Source organism: Gavialis gangeticus, unplaced genomic scaffold (assembly GCF_001723915.1).
Source record: "Gavialis gangeticus isolate Ggan-Ray unplaced genomic scaffold, GavGan_comp1, whole genome shotgun sequence".
Classification (NCBI taxonomy): Eukaryota; Metazoa; Chordata; order Crocodylia; family Gavialidae; genus Gavialis; species Gavialis gangeticus.
This window is the reverse complement of record NW_017729030.1, coordinates 13,937,340-13,963,750: the sequence shown is the minus strand read 5'-3', so window position 1 is coordinate 13,963,750 and position 26,411 is coordinate 13,937,340. Positions and strand designations below refer to the sequence as shown.

The 26,411-nt window shown below is 42.6% G+C and overlaps 1 protein-coding gene across 2 annotated transcripts in view; it reads right to left on the bottom strand.

Annotated features, from left to right (window-relative positions):
• EGF (epidermal growth factor) overlaps nt 1-26,411 on the bottom strand; it is a 128,285-nt gene that overhangs the window by 56,758 nt on the left and 45,116 nt on the right. For both annotated transcript variants that reach the window (XM_019521971.1, XM_019521972.1), the window contains exons 6-11: nt 25,917-26,119; nt 14,609-14,734; nt 14,050-14,172; nt 5,164-5,286; nt 3,822-3,947; nt 1,900-2,036 (exon numbers count right to left, since the gene is read on the bottom strand). In XM_019521971.1, coding sequence (XP_019377516.1) covers nt 1,900-2,036; nt 3,822-3,947; nt 5,164-5,286; nt 14,050-14,172; nt 14,609-14,734; nt 25,917-26,119 — 838 coding nt within the window. The remainder of the gene's footprint in view (nt 1-1,899; nt 2,037-3,821; nt 3,948-5,163; nt 5,287-14,049; nt 14,173-14,608; nt 14,735-25,916; nt 26,120-26,411) is intronic.

The following is a 26,411-nucleotide window of genomic DNA, read 5'->3' as shown; positions in this document are numbered from 1 at the left end:
TTATTTTTCCCACTGTCCCAGCACAGACCCCCACCTGCAGCCTCTCTATCCTCCCAGCTCCATCACAACCATACTACCCCCATATCTGTCTCACCCCATGCCTCAGACTGCCTGGAGCCATACAGCCCTGCCTACCTTGGAGGCAAGCAGCCCTTAAAGGCAGTGGATGACCCACGGGACATAGCAGTAGCACACGGCTGGGAGGAAGAAGGTGCTATGGAGACACCCATGGGCCACAAAGCTCTGACAGAGAACTCCGTGCAGGGCACCAAGCTCTGCACTCTCATTCAGTAACAAGTTGGCACTGCTGTCCATCAACATTTGCATCCAGCCTCATTCGGGTGACAGATCTTCAGAGAAGCTCATGGTTTCTTCTCTCTCTCTCTCTCCCGCCCTTTAAATAAACAGCTCATTTTTTTAGAACCTTATGGACAAGTTTCTGGGGGGGTTTTATGGACTTTGTAAATGTACAGACAGTTGGCAACCCCACCTAGCCAGCTCTAAACAAGCTAGCTTGGGCAAAATAGCTGTGATAGCTTGGAGCAAGAAAATTTCCATGTAAGACAATTTCCTCTCCATTTTACTGCAACTAGACTTCTTATGGTACCTTAGGTACCAGCTTATGTACCACCGTACAGCATCATAGCATGCAGTGTAGACACATTTATGGTGATAAAAGCACAGGTATGTCTCAGCAGAAGAATAGAGTTACCTGTCCCACTAAATAGAATAACTTCCAATTACACCGATCTAATAAAGAGCTCTATATTATGATAGAAGTGGCTACATTCCAAGGTGAATTACACTTTTCTTCTCTGCTACAGAACCATTACACTTGTGTTTACTTAGTTTTGGGCATCCAGAGTCTGTTCTTCAGCCTATTGAATTCAGTGAAGGTTTTTACATTGAATTCAGTGAGCTGTAGATGTGGTCCACCGTGAGCCCCCTGGTACATATCTAGGCTGCTTTCTCCCATCGGTTATTGGTTTTTAAAAAATCCTCATTTTTTTAATGCTTTAGATAAATTCAGAAACCTTTACATTCAAATTCTAAAATGTTTTTTTCTCTACACTTATTCTTCCCTATTGGAAAAAATATGTAAAACTAAATTTATAAAAAATAGTTTTATAACTGGATTTCCAGGCATATTCAGTATAGTTTTGACATTGACTTTATTACTTTTATAAAGCAACTTGGAATCATTAGGAAAGAAAACTACTTTAAAATCTTACAGTGTAATTATTATCTCACAGCCTAATAGGTACAGGATAGAGTAGATTTTACAGCATTTAACCACTCCTCATCCAAATTCTCTAAACACACCAAACAACAGTTTCTAAAAGGGGTAGAGTGAAGAGCATATTTTATAAGGATAAGAAGTCCACCAGGTTTTCAGCAGGTCTGTTTGATAACACTGGGGAATGTGAATGTAATTCTTGTTAAAATAGCTTTTACACATAATATGGATTGTGGTACATATCAATGGTAGAGATGCCTTTGTTTTTTATGACTGCCCAATAAAAGCATATCATATATTCCAGAAAATTATTCTGAAATCTAAAATAAGAAATGAGTTGATTAGACATGCATGTTTTGGTTGTAAAACTGCAGTCATTAAAATAATGCAGATTCCCAACTCATGACGGCTGGAGCATGTTTGCTTACAAACCACATTAAATGAATTGCAGAACTGAAAAATGAAGATTACCCCTTCAGCTTGTCTTTATCACACTACACATGGCAGAAGAATAAGTCACTCGTGCTGCTGGATATTCAACAGAACGATGGCAAGTCCAACATGTGATCTGGATCACTGACAACCAAAAACGCAAGGCATAAAGTAACAAAATCCATTTGTCCTTGTGACACCTCAAAATCCTCTCATTTTTAATGCCTTACCTTATTTTCAACTGGGTCATAGTCCAGTGCTAAGACTGCTCCCATCTGCCAATCGAGTAAACTTGAATAATCTGTTCCATCAAAACTGATGCGTCGGATGTCTTGACCATTTGCAAATAACAAAAATGGCCTGGGACCTGTTAATGAAGTTTTATACATGTGCATTCTTTTAGGTCCAACATAATCTGTAGTTAGGATGCTTGAAAAACAACTAGTATACATTCCTCCTCTTTGTTTCTCCTCTCTGCTCTTCTTTTTTCCTCCTTAAACAGCAAGATTTTTCAGTGAAGACAGAAAAAAGCTAATAGTCTTTTACTGGAAGCAGTAGCCTCTTTTCTTTCTTTTGCTGTGTTTTAACTCACATTTATTTATCTCTTCTACATCATGGAATGAAGGCTGATACTAGGCTTAGGCTGACCAAATCATGATGTCCTTACTTAGTGATTACTCAGTCTTTTACTCAAGCGCACTTCACAATTAGTGCAGGGCTTGTCTCAGGAAGGACAGAGAGTTTGAAGCTCAGTATTAAAAAACTAAGCCAGAAGGATTTCAGTTGATAAAAGTGTATAAATGGAATTATAAAATAAAAGAGACAATAAACATCAGCTGAAATCCATGCTCCAATCCCTGCACTGCTAGAACCAGGAAATAAACAAATTAAAATGAAAAAGAGTCAGTGCTTTATTTTACTGCACTTGCTTTTCAGCCATGGGTCCTGCATTTTAATGCCACATAGATTACCAATGAAGTTAGTCTGGCTGCTTCCACCAAACTAGTTACAGTTGCTGTTTCTATTATTAGGCTAAAAATGAGGTTAAGGTCTCATTGTGCTGGGCAATGTACAAACACACTGTAGGGGGCAATACCTGCCCCACAGAGTTACAATCTAAATGGACAAGGATGAAAGACAGGATGGGGAACAGAAGCACAGAGAGATTAAAGTCCAAATTGCAAGTGTGCAGATAAGAGTAAAGGTAGGCACATGCATAAGCAATTTGCAGTGTCAGAAGCTTAGGATTTACCCAGTATCACCCAGAGAGCCTGTGGTAAAGTCAGGAATTGTTCTCAGATTTTGAATCCCAATCCAAGTGACATGGCCACCAGCAAAACTTCTTCTTACATAGTGTGTTTCTAACTCTAAGCTCATCACAGCATTACCACACAATCCAGCTTGTGTGTGTTGATTAGGAGCCTTGAACATAGCAAAGAAACCACAGATCCATAGAGACACACTGTGAAAAAGCCTGCACAGCACAGTTCTATACTGTTGAATTGCTGTGTGCCTGGTGTGTACTGGTGGGTGCCAGGTGTTTGCCCATACAATATACACATCTTTAATATACCAAATAGAAAATAAACAAAGTAAAGTATTTCTGTATGATGTTCATCATACCATGTCATTTGGACTAAAAATCTAAAAGTAAAGGTGCATCCAACAAATCAAATGCTACAGAGGAAACCCATGCACATGTCATACTGATATGCACTCAACAACTCTGGTTTTTGGGGGGTAAGAGAAACAAATTATGGGAAAAGGGCTCTCAAAGGGCTTTGCCCCACCCAACCTCCAGATATAAAAGCCTAGATCCCCATATTAAATCATAAAGCATGTGGACAGACTGTTGGACATATATGGGTCACCATTTATTTGTGTGAAACAACCTACATTCCCCAGTGCAGAATCAAGAGCTCAGGTAAATATGGGCATTGGCTATGTGGGGGAGACTGAACTATAACATTGTGTATGTCACAATAATAATTCCATTAGCTTTTATGTACTCAGTCCACCAATATTACCCAAATTCATCCCAAGCAATTAAAAAAAATTAAAAGACTGATCTAGAACAGACAATCTACTTTAAACAACAATAGAACTTTTGACTTTTGTTGCTACGGGTATACAAAAATATTACAATACTGACCGATAGCTGTACAGTGTTTTTTATCTTCCTGCAGCTTATATCCGGGAAAACAAGCACACTCCCAGGAGTATGGGCTTAAAGGGGTACAAATCTGGCTGCATCCACCATTATCTGGAGACGTACAACCTTAAACAGAGCATTTTGTTTCAAATTATCCTGTAGTTCTAAGGTAAAATGTCATAAAAAAGCATAAGGATAAGCCACAGAACAATCTATCACACAGCTGCGAACTAGAGCTGATACTGATTTCAGGAAATTGGCATTAATTACTGAAGTTTAGTCACATGAGTGAAGATGAACTGTCACAGCCCTTCTTGGCAATGTACACCAGAGGGGAGTAAGACATATGAACTGAGCTTACATTTGATGAGCATTACTGCAGCTCACTTTAGTCAGCAAAAATCCAGTCCAACCTACAGGGAACTAATGATTTCTATCTGATGCTGAGCACCCATACTGGGTGCAATAGTAGGGCCAATGAAAGCCATTCTCCCTCCAGAAGGTAAAATGAATTACAATCATGACACAAAGGAATCCAGTAATCTTCTCATTTGACAGACCAGATCTTCATGTTTAATTTAACCCACACTGCTTTTTTAGGATAATGGCTCATGCAATATCCAGAGATGAAAAGTGTGAGGGCTTTTTAAAATCATTACACAGTTGTACTTATAGCAAAGAGACTATTCCTTCCCCACATGGACGTGTAAAAATATTAACTACATTAACTTACTGAACCTTGTGTACCTAGCACTGTGCCTGACTAATCTATCCCATGTAAACCATGGTCTAATGCAGACAGAAGCTGTGAAAGGGCCACAGTGGCTCTGATATTCCCATGGCACAAGAGCTGTAGGGAGCTGGAATAAACAGGCCTAGACTGTCTCTTAATTTATTGTACCTGGTGTGGAGGACATGCTGGGAATGGCATAAGTGCTGGTGAGCAAGTAGAAATAGCATAAAGCAGCACACAGGAAGCCCAGGTAAGACCTCTGCATGATAAAACAGCCCAGAATCCAGAGCATGTAAAGACAGTGTTAGGTCACCTTCAGCCCTCCAAATCTTAAGTGTGTTCTCTAGAAGAAATGCCTAGACTAGCACTTGCAAAGCTAGACAGCCTAAGAGACTTCTTCAATTGTAACAAGCAAAAAATGCCAATTAAGTGACAAAGATGAGTTCTGCTGGTCAAGTCAAAGATTCTCCATTGCATTGCCTGACATACAGTCATCTACAGCTGTGTAAAATGAGTGTGAAATATTATTATTCAGTTTTGGCTTTTAGCACCGACGACAAATGGAGACCTTGGCAGCTACTAGAGCAAGAAATATGATAATATACCTACCCATGCATGTCTTGCCATCTGCTTTAAGCACTGATCCCTCAGGACAAAAGCAAAGTGGCCCTTCAGAAGTCTGAAGACAACCGTGGCTGCATTCAGTGTAATTATCTGTACAAGAAATGAGTTCTATACCAATTTGGAAGAGAAAAAAAAAGATGATTTAGAAAAACCCATAGTTTAGCAGCTCAAAAACGATTTGTTAATTAAGTGACAGTATATTTCTAGTTTGCTTTTCAAAATCACTCCATGCTATGTATGGTAAAGGAAAAAGTTGAAAGTTGTTGTGCTCTGATGCTGTTAAACTTGCAATGTGAAACTTTATGACACTTTACTAAGAGGTGTGAGCCAAGTAGCAGCACCTTTATAAACTATTTGAGACACACTCACCTATTGCATGAGAAATTTACCAAAAAACTGGACAGGAGCTCTGAAATTTTAAGAAAGGTTAATACAGGCAGTCCTCAACTTACAACATTTTGAGTTACAATGTTTCGCACTTACAACATTTATAAATTGACACCCTGTTTCAACTTTATGACGTCAGTTTCGACTTACAATGCTTGGTCCGATGCCATGCCATGCCAACGAACTAGTTCACTGTGTCACTCATCTCCCTAGAGAACATCTGTCCAAATTTCCTTGGACACTTTCATTAAGAAAGCAGACAAGGCTCCAGAAAAACCTGCAGCCAGGACTCCTGGGAAGACTCCAGCCAAGAACCCTTCAAAAAGTCCAACCGAGAGCCTTTCAAAAAGTCAAGAAAAGTCACCTCAAAGAAGTCCTTCCAAATCAATGTGATTGCTATTTACAATATAAATACATTAATATTACTTATCTATAATTGATCGAGTACAAAATTCTGGGGTATTTTTGGTGAAAATAGGGTATCAAGCCTTGGTTCAGGAACCAATCCCTATTTATAACATATTTCTTATAAGAAAATTGGTTCTGAGTTACAACGTTTCGACTTAATACATGGTTTTCAGGAACCAATTGTGTTGTAAGTCCAAGGACTGCTTGTATATAGGTAGAGATGGTCTTATGGATAAGGCATTAAATGGCAAATAAATCACAGAAACATAGAAAATTAGGGTTGGAAGGGACCTCAGGCGGTCATCTAGTCCAACCCCCTGCTCAAAGCAGGACCATCCTCAACTATAATATCCCAGCCAAGACTTTGCCTTCTCAGATCTTGAAAACCTCTGAGGATGGAGATTCCACCACCTCTCTGGGTAACTTTTACCACCCTCCTATTGAGAAAGTTTTTCCTGATATCTAACCTAAACTTCCCTTGCTGCAACTTTAGACCATTGCGCCTTCTTCTGTTATATGCCACCACTGAGAATAGTGTAATTTTAAACGAAGAGATATGGATGCAGTTTCCAGCTCTACCACATACATTGTGAAGAAGTCATTTAACCTGCTCAGTGCCTCAGCTCACTATCTGTCTAATAAGGATAATAGCACTCACTTTGTTTCCTGCACACTTTGCTTTGTCAAAATTCTGACAGCCATGTCAGCACTGAACTATTCATGTGCTTAGAGTGAGGAATCCCAAATCTGAACCTTAGAATAGATCATCAGCTCTTCAGAACAGGAACAATCTCTAGCTGTGTGTAAATACAGAGCCTCACCCAGTGAAGCACTAAGTGCTACTATAGTGATAACTACATCAGGTGACACGTAAGTGCCAACAGTGGGGAGGGGGCACAACTCCGCGCCACCGCCCCCACTGCTGGTGGGTGTTGGGTCCGGCTGGTCTGCACCCCCAAGCTCCACTGTATAGGAGCCCTAAGGTGCTACCTTTCCCCGCCTTCTGCCTGTCTCAAAAATTGTTACACTGCTCACTGTACGCAAATTGTTTGTTATTATAACCCTTTTCTTGTGTTGATTTATAGCCTCATCAGAGGCTATAACTTAGGCAAGTATTTATTAATACATAACATTTATAAAAACAGTCCATTATATATAGCTAGGGCAATAAAATAGGCTTCCCACAACTACACAGTCTATCACAGAACTACTTTTACAGCTTTCAGCTTCAGTGGGGCCAGATCATCACCTAATGTAAGGCAACTCTGCTGCAGACAATGGAAGTAAGAGGTGAACACTGATGAGACAAGATTTAACTCATCAATGGATAATTCTTGTGTGGCAGTTAACACTCATTAAGGCTCAGTGTTTACTTCCCCTTACAACTGTTGATAGTACCAGCTACTTTTTAGGTATCTTTAAATTTAATTTTCTTCCTCATTTCAAACAACTAGGCAGGAAAACAAACCCTAGGTCTTCTCCTTTCAGCCAACATGTTGCTATAACACTGTTTTTCCTTGTACAACCCTAAGTGCCATATGGCAACACCTGCCAGAAGGGACTGAGACTGGAACAAATACAGGTTTCCCACAGCTGTTTCCTTGAATCAACAGTATGTACTGGCTTGAATGGTACAAAGCTGCCATAAATATTCCTTCTCCAAGGCAACTGCAGCGTGAACTGTGTTGTTCCGACCTCTTAAGTATCAAGAAAGAGAACTAGAAATTGATCTCATATTTATACCCTTTATACTCCAGTAAAGCCTCTTGGCTTTAGAATTAAAAGATTCATGTCATAAATAAGAGGTCATCAAAGCTTCAAGCTGTTGTGTGGCCTACATTTCTGTTCTGGATTGAGACAATATGCTGCTGCTGTGGTTATGTGAACACTTTCTGGTGTGGGAGACATTATTACAGAAGTTATGGAAGTAAATGAAGAATTACATTATCAATATTTGGCCTTAAACCTGGGCCAAAAGCATGTTACTTTCTTGTCATCCTTACCTTACTGCTCAGCACTTGGACAATAAGGGGTAGGTGCCTGGAAAGCTAAGATTATTGACAAACAACTGACCTAGGGAGTGATGAGCAGCATTGGAAGTGTTCTCTATCCCAGCTAGTTGTGGTGTCAGAAAATTCAGCAGATTACCCCAGAACAGGAATATACTGTGCTAGGGAAGATGCAGAAATAATCTTCCTCCTACCTCAGTGCACAACTGCAGTTCTCAGCCATAGGAACAGCTCCGTCTGTGTACTGCTAGCGTTTTACTGCATCTCCTCTATAATATGGAGGAAGACGAGCACACCAGCAGGAACATACTGTGCCACCCTAGAACATCAAGGTATAGCCTTTCCCACCTCATTATACATTAAAATGGGACTTTGCCTTTTTTGTGGCATGCTAATCCTAGGGCAGTGGGGGTCCTTATCACACCAATGCTGGCCTGAGCCTAAATGGCACAATTCAGCCCATGACTCTTTGAGCTGAGACTCCTGCTACATATTCAAATGAAAGTTGTCTAGAAACCAACTATAGAGTCATTACACACTTTCAAGCACTGACTTCATAGCTGGTTGGCTCCTTTTATAGCTGGATAATCATTTTTATCATGTGACAATTACTTTGCTGTGTGGTTGGTCTAAATGTATTGAGTGATTAACCAGATAATTTTGTGACAATTACTTTGCCTCTGTGGCCAGTCTTACTTCGCATGTGTAGCCAGTCTAAATTTATTGCACGATTACCCAGTTAATTTTGTAATGTATGTAATGTGTAGGAGGGGCTGTCAGTTAGATGAAACCCCTTTACAATCTGCCCAAGCAATAGAGGCGGTACTAAAGTTTCACCACACAACTACATCCCAAAAGAAACTACGCACACACACATTATTCTTTCCTAGTGAAATACCTGTAGCATGTGAAGGCAAGGTACTTTCCTACTACTGTCTAAAAATGAACGTATCATAGGTAGCAGAGAGGATTCACAGAGCATAGAAATCCCTATCCTAGTCAAGCCAATAATGAAATTTATTTGAAGAGCTCACTAATAACTACATTGTAGGCCCATACTTCCAAATACTTTAAGTAGGAAATCAATATAAGTACCAAGGAACTCCTGAAAACACCAGTTGACCTGCATCTTATGATACCTAAATATCTATGGAAATCTGAACTATAAGGCCTGATTCTGCTATAAATTATATATATACAGAAAGCTACAGCCACCATAAAAAGTGAAGGCGGAACTTTCAAGCTTAATTCTTATCAGAGCTAACACACAGTCTCCAAACATCACAGGATGACTGATCTATTGGAACCTCCCATCACTGTTCAGCTTTCTTGGTCAGGTCTGTGGTCTATTCACTCAGCTCAATCACATTAAATCAGCCTTAAATAGATTCCTTCCTGGTATCTCCAAAACTCATCTGCAACTGTATAGATGGCTATTGTCTACACCTAGTACTTACTTACCAGCTATGAGTGACTACCCAGACAAAAACTAGGGAATATAATTTTACACTTGTGTTTAAAACATGGTTATTTTTATAGTGTAGATACAGGAGGGAATATTAATTATAATGGTCTTAAAGCAGGACGTGGCTCCATGCAGTGATTTAGTACATACTTTTCAGCTTGCCTGTCACCTGTTCAGAAAGGTTCTGGCAAGATTCATTGCTAAGAATAAATGCTATATTGTCTTAATCTTATTGAAGCTGCCATATTCCCAGGAACTTAATCCATAATGAAAAGATTTTCATCCTTTTAACTAGTGGGCTTGTGGGCAGCCCCAAACAAAGGAAAGTATTAGGTTGTACTTTGAGCAAATGTATGCAAAATTTCTTTAGAAGGTAGATATGCAAACACTGTGCACCTGCCTGCTGTGCTCCCAAACGCATCAGGGTCTGCTTCATCTGGGAGTAAGAATTCTGTGAAACCAGCAAGGACAATGTCCCTCTGAGTCCTTGCTGGCTTAAGCATGGGAGATAGACACTAGGGTTGTGTGAAATGGCACCGTTCCATTTCGATTTGTGTTTTGATGTTTTGACAGAACAGTGTTTCGTTTTCAATTTCATTTTGATTTGAAAATGCTATTCCGTTTCGTTTCATTGAAACAGTTTCACTGTTTCAACACTGTTTTGATGTTTCGCCCATACACTATAATGGGGAAGCTCAAAACAGCCTATAACTTGTCATTTCTGGTCTGATTTGGATAAAAGCTGCAGAAATGGTAGCCCCTTCTGAGGGCATGAAGCCTGCCAAGTTTCAAGGAGATTGGTGCAGGGGCTTTAGGGAAACTGTACCTCAAAGTCTTGAAAGCAAAACTCATGTCACGTATACGTGTTAAGCCACAGCAGGGTCAAACCTGCAGGCATGCTAGCCCCTGCTCAGGCCACAAAGCCTGCCAAGTTTCAAGGAGATAGGTGCAGAGGTTTGGGGAAAACTGCACCTCAAGCTGTGGACAAGCAAAATTGTGACATGGGTGACAATGTGTGTGTGTGTGTTAAGGCGCAGCAGTGTGAAAGCTGCAGGCATGCTAGCCCCTGCTGAGGCCATGAAGCCTGCCAGCTGTCAGCGAGATAGGTGCAGGGGGAATCTGGGTTCTGGGGCCCTGCACCTCTAGCTGCTGACAGGCAAAACACATGTCATGGGTGCTTGTGAGACTGCATTTGTCTTGGGGCACGGGGGGGTGAAAACTGCAGGTCTTCTAGGCCCTGTAGTGGCCACGAAGCCTGCCAGCTGTCAAGGACACAGGTGCAGGGGGAGTCTGGGTTCTGGGGCCCTGCACCTCTAGCTGCTGACAGGCAACACTGGAACACCCAGCTCAGTAATTGTGGCAGATAACAGGGCAGTTCAAACAATGCTGCCTTTTATGCAGTATTTCCATCCCTCCCCCAGATCACAGGGATTGGAAGGGACCTCAGGGAAGGATGACAGTCACTGGCCAGCTACACAGTCAATAATGAGAGCAGTCCTTTCCCCCACCTTCCCCCCTTCCTCTCCTTACTTTAGTTTCTGTTTCTCTGAAGGCAAACCCAGCTTGAGCTTTGAAATGTTTCAAAAATTTCAAAACATTTCAACTTGCCTCGTTTCGTTTCGACACCGTTTCGAAGCTCTCTGTTTCGTTTCAATTTCGCTGTTTCAAGCTTGAAACGAGTCGAAACAGCATTGAAACAAAACTGCTGGCAAAATTTTGCACAGCCCTAATAGACACTGCCTTGAACCATTGCAGGAATTGTTCCTGCTGAGCAGGGATCCTGGTTTTTCCTGATAAAAAAAACTGCAAATTCTGATAAAAAAAATAGCAAATGCTCTAATAAAAGCCCCAAAATCTGTGATTAAAATTAAAGGCCCCCCTCCAAACATCCCCTCCCAGTCCTCCTGGTACCCCTCACTTCCCACTTACAGCCCCCTGGCCCTGCTCATGCCTTACCCCTCACTCCACAGCCTCACAGCCTTGCTGGTGCCCCTCGCCCCCCACCTCTGCCTCTGCTCCCCCAGCCCTGCCAAAGGCGGCTGCAAGCTGCCAGGGCTACGGATGTGGGTCCTCAGTCCCCCTGCCCTCACTCCCACTGCTGCCTGCTGCGGACTTGGGCAGCAGGGGGCAGCTGACTCCCCACCTTGCTGCAAACTCCCAGACTTATGTGTGGGGTGGCTTTGGGCTCAGGCTCCCACCCTGCTGTCCTCCCCCAGGGCCTCCGCAGCCCAGCCAGTGTAACCCAGAACAGCAAGGAACAGCAGGACTGCACAGAGAAGCTGCCTGCCACTGCAAGCTCCATGCTGCCCTGGCAACGAGTCCCCTGTGTGCGGCTGCTTTGAGGGGCACAACCCCATGCAGCTGTCCTCACTGCAGCTGTGAATGCAGGGGGCACATTGCCAGGGCAGCACAGAGCTTGCAGTGGCAGGCAGTTTCTCTGCACAGCTCCACTGTTTCCTGCCACGTCGGGTCAGCCCACTGGGCTGCAGGGGCCCCGGGGGAGGACAGAGGGTGGGAGCCTGTGTCTGCCACGTGCATAGATCTGGGGGGCACAGGTCCCCCTTGTTCCCCTTGGGAGTGTGGACCACAGCAGGGTCCACACCACACCCACCCCCAGACAAACTGCAGCCCTGTCCCACTCCCTGCTGGGGCCCTGCAGCTACGCGTTGTGGCCCCAGGCCCCACGCACCTCCCAGCTGGGCAGCAGCCCCAGCCCTGCCCAGCTCCCTCCCTCCCTCAATCTTCCCCCTCCCCTCTACCTACCTGTGGGAGCTGCCATGTTTGTACATGCACATGGCACCCCCTATCTCATCACCTTCCTCCCACTCCCTGCAGGCTGCAACTCTGCCAGCCTGCAGGGAGCTCATTGCGAAACTGCAAAATCCCCAGGCTTCTCCAGTAAAATGAAAAATCTGGGTTTGCTTCCAGTAAAAGGTAAAATCCTCTGTTTACTCTGTTTTTCCACGGGAAACGGAAAACCTGGATACCTGCTGCTGAGCCAAACACAACCAAGAAGAGGGTTAGGGAAGGTAAATTGAAGTGCCCCTCTTACTTGTTTTAGTGTAAATTTTTATCCTTCCACAGTAGCCTCTCTCATTGTCCTACTGGAGTTGGATACTGTTCACCACATCATGATGTTATATGCTACATTATGTTATACTAATAAAGCTGAGGCCTAACACTTTATCCAGTTTTAGTGCATTCACATGAGTTTCCTAATCACTACAGCTAGATGCACGTGACTTTCTGATCCCCATGTAGAGATTTAGCTGGATAACACATATTCCGAAATCTTAAACTTGATAACAAGCTCAGCCTCATAGAAATAGATGCTGACATGCTCAGCTTCACAATGATACACATCAGAAAATTACTGTCAGTTTTTTAGTGATATGATTTCAGTTTTCATGCTTTAGGTTTTTATTTGCATTATTAATCAACCACAACAAACAATATTGTGATATATATTACTATGTTTTATTGAACTGACTAGGAGCCATTTGAAGTTAGATAAACAGAAAGTGTATTTAGCATTTAAAAAATGTATTATAGATACACATTGCTTGTTTTCACATATTAAGGGTTATACTGCTTACAAAATACCCTGATCAATTAAATAAACTGCTTCACTTCACAAAGAAGATTTCTTAGTTAACGGAAGTGTATGACCCTAAGAAGTGAGCGTATGATATGATTTAACCTAATTGAACATTTTTGTGAATTCTACACAGTTCCAGTAATACATGCTTGAATGAAACAACACTATAATTGCTCTTGTACATTTGTGCTGCTGTAACTCACCCAATGTTTGATAAGGGTCAAGCTCTGTGCTAACAATTTAAGACAAGAGCCTGTTATAATCTTTTACTGGAGAGCACTGGCTCAGGCCACAGCAATTTATGCTTTTAGCTGTGGAAATCCTTGCTTCAGACTGTAGCACATTAACCAAGATGGAGACTATTGGAATTAAATAATTTTCAGCAGTGTCCCTACATTGCACTTTTTGAAAATGATGGGTGTTTCACAGCTAGGCTGTTCTAAAAGTTCTTTTAGATATACTGTGATATATTAGCATAACAAGCTTCATAGATTTCATAGATTTCGTAGACATTAGGGCTGGAAGGGACCTTGGAAGATCATCGAGTCCAGTTCCCCCGCCCAAAGGGTAAGAAGTCAGCTCGGGTCATAGGATCCCAATTGCTTCACTGCATTTCATTGTTGCAATATCCCACTGTGAGCACTGTATAAGTACATGCAAAAGTAACAGGAGGACCCCAAAGATTGAGGTTTGGCAGTGGCTCACTGAAATGTCCTACAATTTGGCAGTGTAACTGAACTATCAAGGATATATGTAGATATCTGTAACTGCTCGTCCTGGTTCTTGTCTGGGCTCCTATTGGCTATGTGACTCTCACACTTGCTTACCAACTGGCAACTTATATCCCTTTAACTATGACCTCTGCATTTGGGTCATCAAGAGTGAAATAATTTAACTTTCATAAGAAGAAAGAAACCTAACAGCACAATAATCACAGATCATGTTGTGCAAATGAGAACTTTCTCAATCCACGCCTCATATGCTTATCTATTATTACTACTTACCATGACACGTTTTCCTGTCAGCCAGCAGAACAAAACCTCCTGGGCATGTGCAATAATAGGAACCAGGGAGATTTACACACCCCAGAGTGCAACCATGGTTCCAAAAGGCACATTCATTGACATCTGACAAAAGAAAACAGAGTTGTGTATCAGAATATGGTCATCAAATCCAATACATACAAGTGCTGCTGTCTTATGGAAATTAAACCAACACAAAGTTCAAGAAGAAATTCATATTTAGTTGTTCAGAGACACAGTGCATCATTCTGAAAAATATGCTGTTCTGACATCATAATAAGCAAGATAGTAGAGTTCATGCAAATACGCTTTAAAAGTTCTCTAGCAAACGTAGTATTTTATCACTATAAAGGGTATGAGTATTTTTAAAAATGCAAAATGGCCAGATTTTTAAAGATATTTTGGATGTGCATAGGCACCCAGTGTGATTTTCAAAAGTGCCTATCCATTGATTTCAATGGGATTTAAGGGGGGGGGGAAAGGCAGGAAGAAAGCTTAGCCCCCTTGTTCATCCATCCCATCTTTTGAACTTATACATTACCTTCACAGTATTGCTTATTTCTACTCAAAGCAAATCCATTAGAACATCTGCACCAATGGGTCCTGGAGTACTGCCTGCAGATTCTTCTCTTACAGTTTTCTTTGTTAAAATTGCAGGATCGTTGTCCTGGAAAAAGAAAATAGTCTCTAGGATGGAGACTGTTTCATAACATACAGGATTTATCTTTAGACAGAAACTAACGTTGTGGTCAATTCCTGGGCGGAACCACCAAGAGGTACAACAGAATCAGACGCGGGTTATTAAGTCTGGAAAGGAACACTAGTATCCTTCCTCTCCTTATCTAAAGTCCACTTCAGAATTCACATTGGTCACTTTGTTTCCTGATGATAATTTCCTCTCCTGTGTTTTCTGTGGCTTATGCTTCATTTTAAGTGCAAACAGGAATCAGAGCCCCATTTTAACTGACATTGCACAAAAAGATAGTCCTTGTCCCAATGCTTGTCCTGCCTTCATTTATTCTTGAAAACAACATAACTTACCTGATTTTCTTGCTGTTAAAGTTGATATGGATTTTGCTTTATTTTTGTCTCCCTCCCCCTTTTCCTGGAATCTTCCTTTGTCTGTTATCTTTATCTTCTAGGCTTGCCCAATTTAGGCCCTTCAGGGAAGGGATTACAAAGCCACTCAAAGGCATGTTAAACATATGATTAATCAGAATTTGCCCCTCCCTGATCACCAGTCTGAACTAAATTGATCTCCCCTTAAACTTTTCTGCCCCAAAACTATCCCAAAAGTTCCAGCTATTAGGTAAGCTTGACAGCCTCCATTGACAGCTAACAAATGGATGCTATTTGCAACCAAAGGACGGAGCTAGTTCCAAAGCTAAGGTGTCCCCCCCAGCCCTCCTGGATTACATCCCACAGCATATTCCCTTGCTTTTAGTCAGGGATAGGCAGCTTTAGTGGCCCCAACAATCACAGGAAGACCTGAGAAGTGTGGTGGGATCTCCAGTATGTAGATGTAAAGGTTTGTCAGCCCATATTGCATTAATTTGCCAGTTTCAAGGAAATCCCTCCTCTTGTGGTAGAGTATGATTTTGATCCTGTCAACAAAGAGCAGAGATGCTTGGCCCCTAACTGTTTCTTCTCATCAGCTGTCTTTTTGAGTTGGGAAAATAACCCTCTTTTCCTGATGGTAAAAACAGATCAGAGAGCTAGTGCTTAGTAATGAAGCCTTCTTATGTATTAATAATCTAGTTGGCATGACTGCAAAAGATCTTTTCTGGCCACCTGTCAGCTCAAGTACTTCCTGGGAACATCTGGAGCACAGACAGGACTGATTTCACTAGGGGCACATGGGCAACAATTAGAAGCTCACAAGGTGATTTTTGCTGACTGTCAAAGTCCAAATGCTGAGACTTGTATGTGACAAATACAGGACTACCCCACACCGCTGCATCTTCTCCCCTCCACGTGTTCATGCACAAGGGAGTGGTCCCTTCACACCAGGCTTATCACCTTGCCAACAAAATGTGCATGGTATACTCTTGTTTTATATATTAAATATCATTTCTTTGCTCCTGTTAATCACATGTGACTGGTACTAATCATCTACTTTGCTCTGCTGAATAGACATTATGGAAATTTTATGGCAATTATCTTCCTTGTCATGTTAACTGTCATTTTGGATGATGAGGATCATGTTTGCCTTACCTACTATACACTATTTATACTGTCACAGTTGCAACTTTTTCCTAGCAGGTGCAAGAGGGCTTTATGTGCCAGGAAATAAGAGTTAAGTGTTGACAAAACCACAGGTAGAGGTGTTCTCTATCTACATTACAAAGGGTGCATGCTTAGGGGAAGGGGTGGGGGAGGGGAGGGAGTGTGCTTAAAGAAATTGATTGCTGTAAAACAAAGTTGTACCATTTACCCAGATGAGGTTGTAGACATCTCTACAAGAACTAATTTTGTATCCACTTTGGCCAGAGCAGGGAGCCAAGTCAGATAAACACCCAACATCAAAAGGAATGGAATTTGGTAATCAGTTTCCAGTAAAGACCAACAGATCAATATATGGAAGTGCAGCCTGAAGAGGGGTTATGCTCCCTCAGAAAGCATTATTTGGCAACCTATAGTACCAGTGCCAAAGCAAGCTGCCTAAGGGACATTGCACAGTATCAACAATAAGGAGCATCTTCCTCTATCTAGTATTTCCCAAACTTTTGATACCCAGAAAACACTTTTTTCTGGATTAAAATTGGCAGAACACATCACTCTTACACCCAATAAAGGTTTTTGCACGTCTGCATGTATCCATATATATATATATTTTACACACACACATATCCATATTTTTTTTTTACAAAACATAACGTTCCCCATTCTCCTGCCAGAGGAAATAATACCAGTGCTGAGATGTACAGTTAGAAAAAGGACACCAGATACATCTTTCTTTAAGCAAGGATTAGTCTCTGCACCAGAGGTTCTCAAACTTTTTTAGCCTCAAGGCCCCCCTCTATAACTTTTCTGAATTTCACAGCACCCCAGTTAAAATCATGGAGACAGATCTACATTCTGAAAAGTTATGAAGAGTGGCCTTGAGGCTAAAAAACTTCAGACTCACTGATCTAGCTGGTGCCACTTAACGGTAGGAGGGGCACTCTGCACTTTTCAATGCCCCCCAAACCTCTCATCTATACCCTCAGGGGGCAAGGGCAAACCCCACTGCTGAGGCACTGCAGAGTCCCAAATGCCAGCAACTACCACCATGGCATTTCCTGCTGGCCCTGGGAGCATAGGAAGAGTGGAAAGGATGAGCAGCTCCGTCTGTTTTTCACCTGCCCACCTGCTTGCTGCAAAACATGCTGCTGGGAGCATGGTGGGGGGCCAGCAAGAGCTATCTGGGGGTGACAGTCCTCCAAGAAGAAGCTGCAGGCACTGCTGGAGTAGCCGGGGCAGGCTCAGGGTGCCAGACAGGGGAGAAGAACATTTACTGCCTAACACAGGGGGATTTTGTGGCACACCTCTTGCTCCTGTGGCACGCTAGTGTGCTGTGGCACCCCCTTTGGGAATCACTGCTGTAGCATCTTAGTTCCCAAGAAAGAAAGGGAGAAAGAAAAAAAGACCTTTTGGAATCAGTTTATCCATAACAACAATTACTAAATGTCCCCTGCTGACTTTCTTCTTTGGAAAGGTTTCTCTCATTGAGCCAAGAGATTAATTCTCAACTTGTATGTTTTTGTGTCACTTGAAAGTCTCTGAATATAATGTTGCCCAGGATTCAGAAAGGTTAAATATGCAACCCTGGGAAATCTTCTTTCTTTCAGCACTATTGAGAGTCCTATGTCTGTTAAAGAAATCGGCTCCTATATATTAAAAATTTGGAACTGGTTTTACTGCTCTTCTCATCTAGGTTGAATCATGGTACTCATGCCTTTAGGAAATAAGAGCAGACTCTCCAAGAAAATTCCATTGTTTCCCAATGTCTTGGAGGAAACACCAGAGCTTACACTACAGTTCTTATCCCATTACATCTGGCATTTTTTGCTTTTATTCTGGGAGCATCTTGAGGTCTGACCTCTCTTTTCAGAAATGAGTAACTCAGCTCCCATAGCAAGTTCCCTGTGCCCTGCAGTAGAACTGGAGCACAAGCATTCATGTTAACCATGCAAGATTAATTTCCTACATTGAATTTGCTTTCATGTTTCTTGCAAATTCCAGTGATTACTGATTTAAAGCCTGAGGTAGTTTTCACATGTGGTGTATGTATATATGTTCAATATATTTGTACTGCATATATAGAAAAGAACTTTCAAGACAGTTTTTTAGAAGAATCTGCCAGTTTTCATTTCTGTTCATTGCAGGGACTGCCGTTTTCCACACTGAGGACTGCTATTTTGAAAGTATATTTCCAATAAACAATCAGGTTCTCATTGTCATTGTATCCAAAGTTGCATGGGATTGGCCCAGAGCCTCACTCCAGCATAGGCTGGGCAAACCCCAGCCCAGAGCTCTCTCCCCTCCCTTTTCTCCCTCCCTTTCTGCAGACAGCACCAGGGGCAGGGCTGGGCTGCATCAGCCCAGCCAGGATTGTGCACAGGGACAGCACAAGTTAATGAAGGTGCTCCACTTTGAACCACTTTCATCTGAACCTTCATTACATGAGGGTTAATTTGCTGTGTGATCAGGCACTTTTACAGCGCTCTGCAGCCATGCACTTCTGTCAGCACATGGCTGTACAGCACTTTCAAGGGGTCAATCATGCAATAAATGTCACTTTTGTCAGTGCCCTAAGGAACAGGTTGGCCAGGTGTCTGAGAACATGGATAGCAAGTAGAGAATAGCTACAATCATATAATAATTGTTGGTTCTGTTCCAAAAGACACTGAAGCACAATAGCAAGGAAATCCAGTTATCAAAAGGTATTAACATCTGAAAGTCAGTTTCTAGAATCTGCCCTCACATTGTTAATTCAGTCCATAGCCTGAGCTCCTTTTGGACTGGAAAGCTATTGGATCCTCAAAGGGCCACAGTAGCAAAAAACACTACTTCTAGCTACAATTTCCATATCCATCTGATCGGACATGGGCCACTGTGATCCCAGCATAATTCCAGCTGAGATTACTGCAGTTGACATCCAGGAACAAAATCAAATATCCTACAGAACTAACAACTGTAACAATATACACAGTTGTTGTGAACACATTACTTCAATGCTTTGCTTTCTGTATTGGCTCATCCTTGAATACAGAGTCCTGTTCAAAAATCTGTCCCAATGTTCACATTTTAAGGGACTGGCCTTACTATCTACTTAAAAGATGGTGATCCTCCACTACCCTTCCTTCACAATCATGACCTCTGCCCACAGCTACATTCTTGCAGAAGAAGACATAATTAGAGTCCTTCAGGCTTTGACTACCTTGTCAGAAACGTGGAGATTAATCTGCCACATTATTGTGGTCGTACTCTCCCCTACCTTGTGGGTCTTTAAGAGGAGACTGGACAAGCACCTGGCTGGGGTCATATGACTCCAGCTCTCTTTCTTGCCCAAGGCAGGGGGGCAGACTTGATGATTTATGAAGGTCCCTTCCAACCATAACAACTATGAAACTATGAAACTATAATGTTATATACAGAAATTTAGGGAAACTAAAGGGAGGTTTGATCACATTAAAAATTACAAATTAGTCTGACCAGGTGCGGACTTTACACTTAGATCTCTAGTTACACCAATCTAAGCATGAACTGCACAGAAGTTCAGGACAGTTAGATTGGCCTAAAAATGGCTGGCCCAATCTAAATTAATATGACCTCTGAGACTGTCTAACTTAGATTGGGTTGGCCATTTTTAGACAGATCTAACTGTCCTGAACTTCTGTACAGGTCCCAACAAAGCCCCAAAACTGGGAAAGCCTAGTCAATGGCCCCAGATCCAGGGCCACTCTTTTCCTACCCCCTCCCTGACACTGGTATTCTTAAGCTCAGCCCCTCCCCCCACTCTCAGATGGACAGCCCCTTTCCCCCCCATCCTGAGCCCACCAAATCCCCATACCACAAGCATCTCCCAGTGTCAGTTTTACTAGTGATTTCCTCAGCTCCCGGCATTGGCAAAAAGTCAGGGGAGGAGAGGAAAGGGGAGTGGTGGGTGGATGGGGTGAGTTCATTGTCTGGGTGGTGGGGATCGGGGGACTAAAAATAGCCCCTGGTCCCAAGGTGTGGGAGAGAGCCCTCCCATCCCCCCAAACTTCCCCATGGACCCCATAAGCTCCCCTGATCCCACCAAACCATCCCAGACCTCACCAACCCCCTGAAAACCCTATCTGTCCCCCCTGGGAACCTGCTTACCTCCCCAATTCCCCCAAGCCTCCCCACTAGCCCCCCCATCCTGACTTTCCTTAGATCAGGTGGCCATTTTTAACTCAATCTAACCTCCCCAAATGTCTCAGTATAACCTTAGATGAGATGCATTTCTGCATTGGAAAAAGTCATTGTTTTCCTCATATTATACAGGGCCAACTGGGGATGCTGGTGATATGTAGCAGAACAGAGTTTTTATGTCCTATATGCTCACAAAAACTGGCTGGATAAACCAACTGAGCCCAACAACATTTTATTGAGACAGAAAGGATTGCCTAAGTCTAATACAGAATTCTTTTACTAATCTGGGCTTTAGTTTTTGGATTGTTATAACTAGAAGTACTATAAATTATGCACTGCCCATAGAACTTTGAGTCTTTATTGCTCCCTACAATACATGCAAAATAAATAGAAAGCTAAGTGAAACACCCCCCCTCCCCCCCGGGGATCACTCTCCCTCCAAATTAAAAATAGCTATCCAAACAGCTCTTTTAGCAGGAAGGGTTTGCAAACTCCCTTGGCTGGCTTGGCCTAGCTCTCTTCAGCAGCTGTGCTTCTGTAGTTACCAGTCAATGTTCTCAGTCTTATTTTTGTCTCTCAAACTCTTATTTTTGGTTTAATCTTCCTAATCTTCTTCTGGGGTTGCCTGCCCCCTTATCAAGCTAAGAATAGCCTGTTGCTGCTGCTGCTGAACATGAGTATGCAAACAAATGCACGCACACACACCCCCGTCTTCCCTCTTCATCCTGCCTGGCTGTGCAGAAGGCTTCCTGTGACCACACAGACCACATGGACAAGCTATCTTATGCTATTTTCAATTAACCAGCTCAATTCAACAGTATTACAGTTGGATTTCACAGGCTACATTCTATTAGCTGTAATAGAGGAGATACCTGCCAAATGAGTGGAATGGCACATTTTTAAAAAGCTATTTGATCAAATAAGAAAACCAGAACCCAAATTTAGATTTGGTTCAAAGTCTCAGGATTTGATCTGGTGCAGATTCATTCTTATGTTCTCTTGTCTAATAGCTTTTGTTAAACAAAAAAGTTAGATAAACATATATAGATAGTATCTATGTGATTAATTAGATAATAGACTATTAAAGGCTTGGTTTTTATCATAGCTTTAAATACAGACTCTATTCTTACAGCCATAATTTTTCTCAGTGTTCACAAACTGAACCCATATTTTTTGGCCATAGAGAACTGAAAATGTAAATATTAGCAGTTAGATGCAGACAAAAAAGGAAAAGAAAAAAACAGTTAAGTTTCTCCCTTTATGCCCACAATTCTTTACAATGACATGAGTGCAATCATGTACGGGTTCAAAACCATGCCCACAAAAAGAGGCCAAAAGCTGAAGAAATTTTAGAAAATTAAATTTACTGTCATTGTTAGTTTTTTCTGTTAATTTCTACTTTTCTCACATTTCAGTCAGAGAAAATATTCAAGTCAGGTTCTCATGCACTAACCCAATACCTGCAAAACACTTAACAGTTTATGTACTGAGAACCACCATGTTGGTCTGTATGTCTGTAAGTTATTTGTGTTACACTTACACTGGATGCTCTGTGGATAAGTCTTCGTGTTCTGTGTTTGTACAGTGTCAGAGATAGTGAGGTCCTGGTCCATGACTAGAGTTTCGATAGACACTGGTATTAGCAATAATAAATAATAAAAATGCTATAGTGTAGCAATGTAATCACTGCTGAGGTTGCCATTTATTTGTTTAACGCACATGAAAATTCTAAACTGGACCCCAAAATACTATATGATTGGCTTAAAAGTTTTGAGATTTAAAAAAGAACAGATATTGTTTCTTTGATTTTTGGTGTTGAAGACTTTAGGATTCATATTTTCAAGCTTTTCTTCACAGCCAAGAGAAACTGAAATTTACTTTATTAAAATGAAAGCTGAGATTCTCAGGAAACAGTGATTCCAACAGAAGGAGCTGTGAGAAAAAAAGTCATGTTGTAACTTTTTAAGTAAAATTACCAGTTAGCAACACTGCAAAGCATTGCCATGGGACAGTTTCAATATCATGAAAATATCTGTCAGTCTCAATTAGCTTTGATTCATCACATAGGTCCTTCTTTAATTATTATTTCTGTTTCGATGGTCAATGGACAACCTTAAGTTTCAAAATGCCTTTATTTAGATATCCAAATATTAATTTAGGATTTACGGATTTCGGTTTTGTGGATTTAGAAGCCAGACACTAGCATTTGAATATTTTGGTCATCAGACCTAGAACTGGGGTTAAGCTTCCTTCTAATGCTAATATCCACTTAAGCAACTCAGCACCTGCAAGAACAGGAGGAACTGCTAAAATCAGTTAATCAGTTAAAATCTATAAAGAAGAAATGCTAAAATCAGTGTAAGATGCTAGGACAATGGTGACATTCTATGAAACACAAGTAGAAATGGCAGGTTCCAGTGGATTTATAAACATATCATCTGTTGAATCTAGGTTAAGTCCAAGGACAGCATTTGTGTAGAACACATGTGAAAGAGGTTGTCAGCTTTCCAAATGGATATCCTAACTGCAGCAGACAGTGAAAACCACAAACCATCTGCACCACAAGTCCACTCTAGTCATAATGCCAATGCTAATGTGTGTGTACAAAACTGTCTAGGTTTGTAGCATTAAATACTTTACATGATTTGCTATATCAATATACAGAAACAGGGATTCCCCCTGAATAAAGGCACATGCTCCCCGAGGTCATGAACACATGTTTTATATTCATGAAAGCATTTATTATTTTTTTAGGCTAAGTATAGACAGAGGCTGAATTGATTCAATGTTTGCTGGTTAGTCTAAGCTGTGTAGGCTGAACTGATAATTAAAATGAACTGACATTCACTTTTGAATCCGGAAAGATAGCCAGATGCCTCCAGTGGCCCAGGCCAAAAGCCAGGGGGTGCTAGAGCATGCTTCCCAGCCTGCCAGACACTGGCGAGGGCACCCGAATGCAGCTGAGAGGGGCCCATCCCTGATTGGCTGCCCAGCACATGCCCCACCCAACTCCTTGCTCCCCCGACCCCCAACAGTCCCTCCAGCCCAGGGCCCAGCCCATGGTGGGGGACACCCAAAACTCAGCAGGGATTCTTGGCCAGACATGGTCCTCCAAACCCTGCAGCTGGTGCAGAGGGGGAATTCACCCATCCCACCCCTCAATATGGTCCAGTGCCAGCTTAGTCCCTCCAGCCCAGAGCCAAGAAGGTGCCTGGCATCAGCCCACAAGGGGGATCCCCAGGCTTCAGTGGGGGGTTCCCCTTCCCTGGGGACTGTTCCTCCCCGACACCTGTGGTGGTGGGACTAAGCCAGGGTTGGGCAAAATGTGGCCCGGGGCCAGATGCGGCCTGCCGGGCCATTCTATCCAGCCCACAGGGCCCCTCAAAAATTTTGAAAATTAATATTAATCTGCCCTGGGCTGCCTGTCATGTGGCCCTTGATGGCTTGCCAAGCCTCAGTAAGCAGCCGTCTGCCCAGAATAATTGCACACCCCTGGACTAAGCTGTCGCCAGACCCCTGAGAGGGGTGTGAGGGGGAAATTCCCCCTCTCTGCACCATGGCAGAGCTCAAGGGACCCTGCCTGGGAAAGAAGATTCGCCCCATGTGGGTTGATGCTCAGTGTCAGCTAGGGCCCAGGCTGGAGGGACTGTTTTCCCTCGCACCCATGGCAGCAGGGCTAAGCTGGTGCTGGACCATGCTGAGGACTGGGAGGAGTGAATTTCCCCTCTGTACCAGTGGAAAGGCTCAGAGCACCCTGCATGGAGTGGGAACCCCACCTCCCCCTGTTGAGGCAGAGGGATTCCCCCATGTGGGCTGGTGCCAGGCACCAGCTCAGCCCCAGGCTGGAGGAACTGTTTCCCCAGCACCTCCATGGAGGGGTAGGAGGGGGGAATTTTGCCTCTGCATCAGCTCTAGGAACTCTGACTAGGGCAGAAGAACCCCACTGAGGCTTGGGGATCTAGGCTGGCCCTGGGCTGGAGGGCCTGCTCCCTCCTCCCTGCCACCTGCGCATCAGTGACTTACACTGACCGGGGGGGCGGCAAGGGCAGACCCTAACATACCAGGGCTCTGGCTGGGGCTACAGGAGGCTCTCTTCCCCCACCAGGCTAACAGGCACAGGCAGGACCAGGGCTGCAGAAAGGAGGCTTTGCTGCCTCAGCTCTGTGACAGCCCAGGGGAGCAGACAGCTTGAGCCAAGCCTAGCCCATCCACTCTGCAAGGGTGGGGGCGTTGTGGGGGAGATGCAAAGCAGCCTGGGATGCTGGGGGACTGTGAGTTAATTTAAGTCAGGAGAGCATCTGTGACACAAGTTTGATAGGCTGGTTTACCCTGAGTCAGTTAAGTTTGATACATACACACAGGTCTATCTTAAACCAGTTTCAGCCATTTTGAAAGCAGCTTGTGTGCACTGAGTTTCTGTTCTGTTACAGTTTAAACCAGTTTCTGATCACTTATACTGGTTTATGTGTAATGTCTGTCCCTAGCCTTAGTTACCAGCTTCTTTGCTGAAGCAGAACAAATGCCTGCAGTGAAAGTGAGGTATTTCCAAGGGAGATCCCTCTGGAAAATCTTAGTTTCTACCACCCGGCCCACAACACAGGAGGAGCAGAAGACATCACTGTGAAGGTGTGAGGGGTGTGTACTGGAATAAAGGGGATGGCAGTTTATTAGGAAAATAAGAGATTCAAAATTGCTAAGTGCCCAAGGGTTTGTCCAGATATTCATAGCTTGTTATTTTCACCCCTCAAACTACTCTTCATTTCATGGATCTTTATTCCCCCTGGAAGTTCTGGGACTACCACAGCAGAATCTCAGGTGAAGTGGTTGCCAACACTTTTAGGCTCCAGGGAACCCCTTGCTAAACTCTTGACACCTTTCAGAAAATTATAGCTCTTAGCTTTTGCTCATTTCTTGACTACAGAAAAATAATAATGCAATTCTTCTGTTGCAAAGGCCTCAGAAACACAACAGGTCAGAATGTTCTTGACAGTGGGCATACCTACACGAGGTGCTTAATGAGCCAAAGACTAATTCTACTGTGCGTTAGCGCAGTGGGCAAAGCCCATCCTAATGTGTTAATGCACAGTAGATTTAGTCTAATGTGCAGTAGCATCACAAAAAAAAACTATTCATCAGTGTTAATGTACAGTAGCACTGATTACAGTGCATTTAGTCTCTGACATTACAGGTACTAAACTTAATGCACTGTAATTACAGTGCATTAATGATCTAGTAGACACACCCACTATGTATTCCTACTTCAAATCTCTAGATTTGTCTTGTGCATAGGTGTTTGCATGCCTAACAGCGCTATTACACAGCTCCCCTGGGTACACTTAAATGGATCTCATGGCTTCTCAGGATGAGGTGGCACCCTGGTTGAGAATCTACCCCAAAAAAAGAAAACAGGGGTATATATATATATATATATTCTTGTACATATTAAATGCCATTATGCAGTGACTTACCAACATCTTGAGAATTCATTCTAGCACCGGGCTGTTTAAAGGGATGCACCACTTTTATATCTGCTGGTGGCAAATAAGATGGTTTCAGGCTAACTGTGACTGCAACCTTGCCAGTAAATTTGTTGGCTCTCCAAATCATACCAGTTTTCAACTCTGTATAGTACAAGTGCTCAGCAAACAGAGATATGCCAAACAAATGTCGTCTGGAGCAGAAAGAAAACAACAAGTGACATGTTATTTCATTGCCATTCATTCACCTGCTCATAAATTTATCCCGAGAACATCAAAGCTTGGCTCATTTTTCTATATCACTTATGTTTACTTTGAATACCCTGACAATTTTTGTTTATCACAAACTACAAAAATGTGAAAAACATTGTGGAAGGAACCAATCCAGCTAACTTCCCCTATTTCCTTGGAAGAATTTAAATGCCTGCTACTGGCCCCCTCAGAACTAACACAAAGATGATCAAAGGCTTTAAAAATAAGTCATAC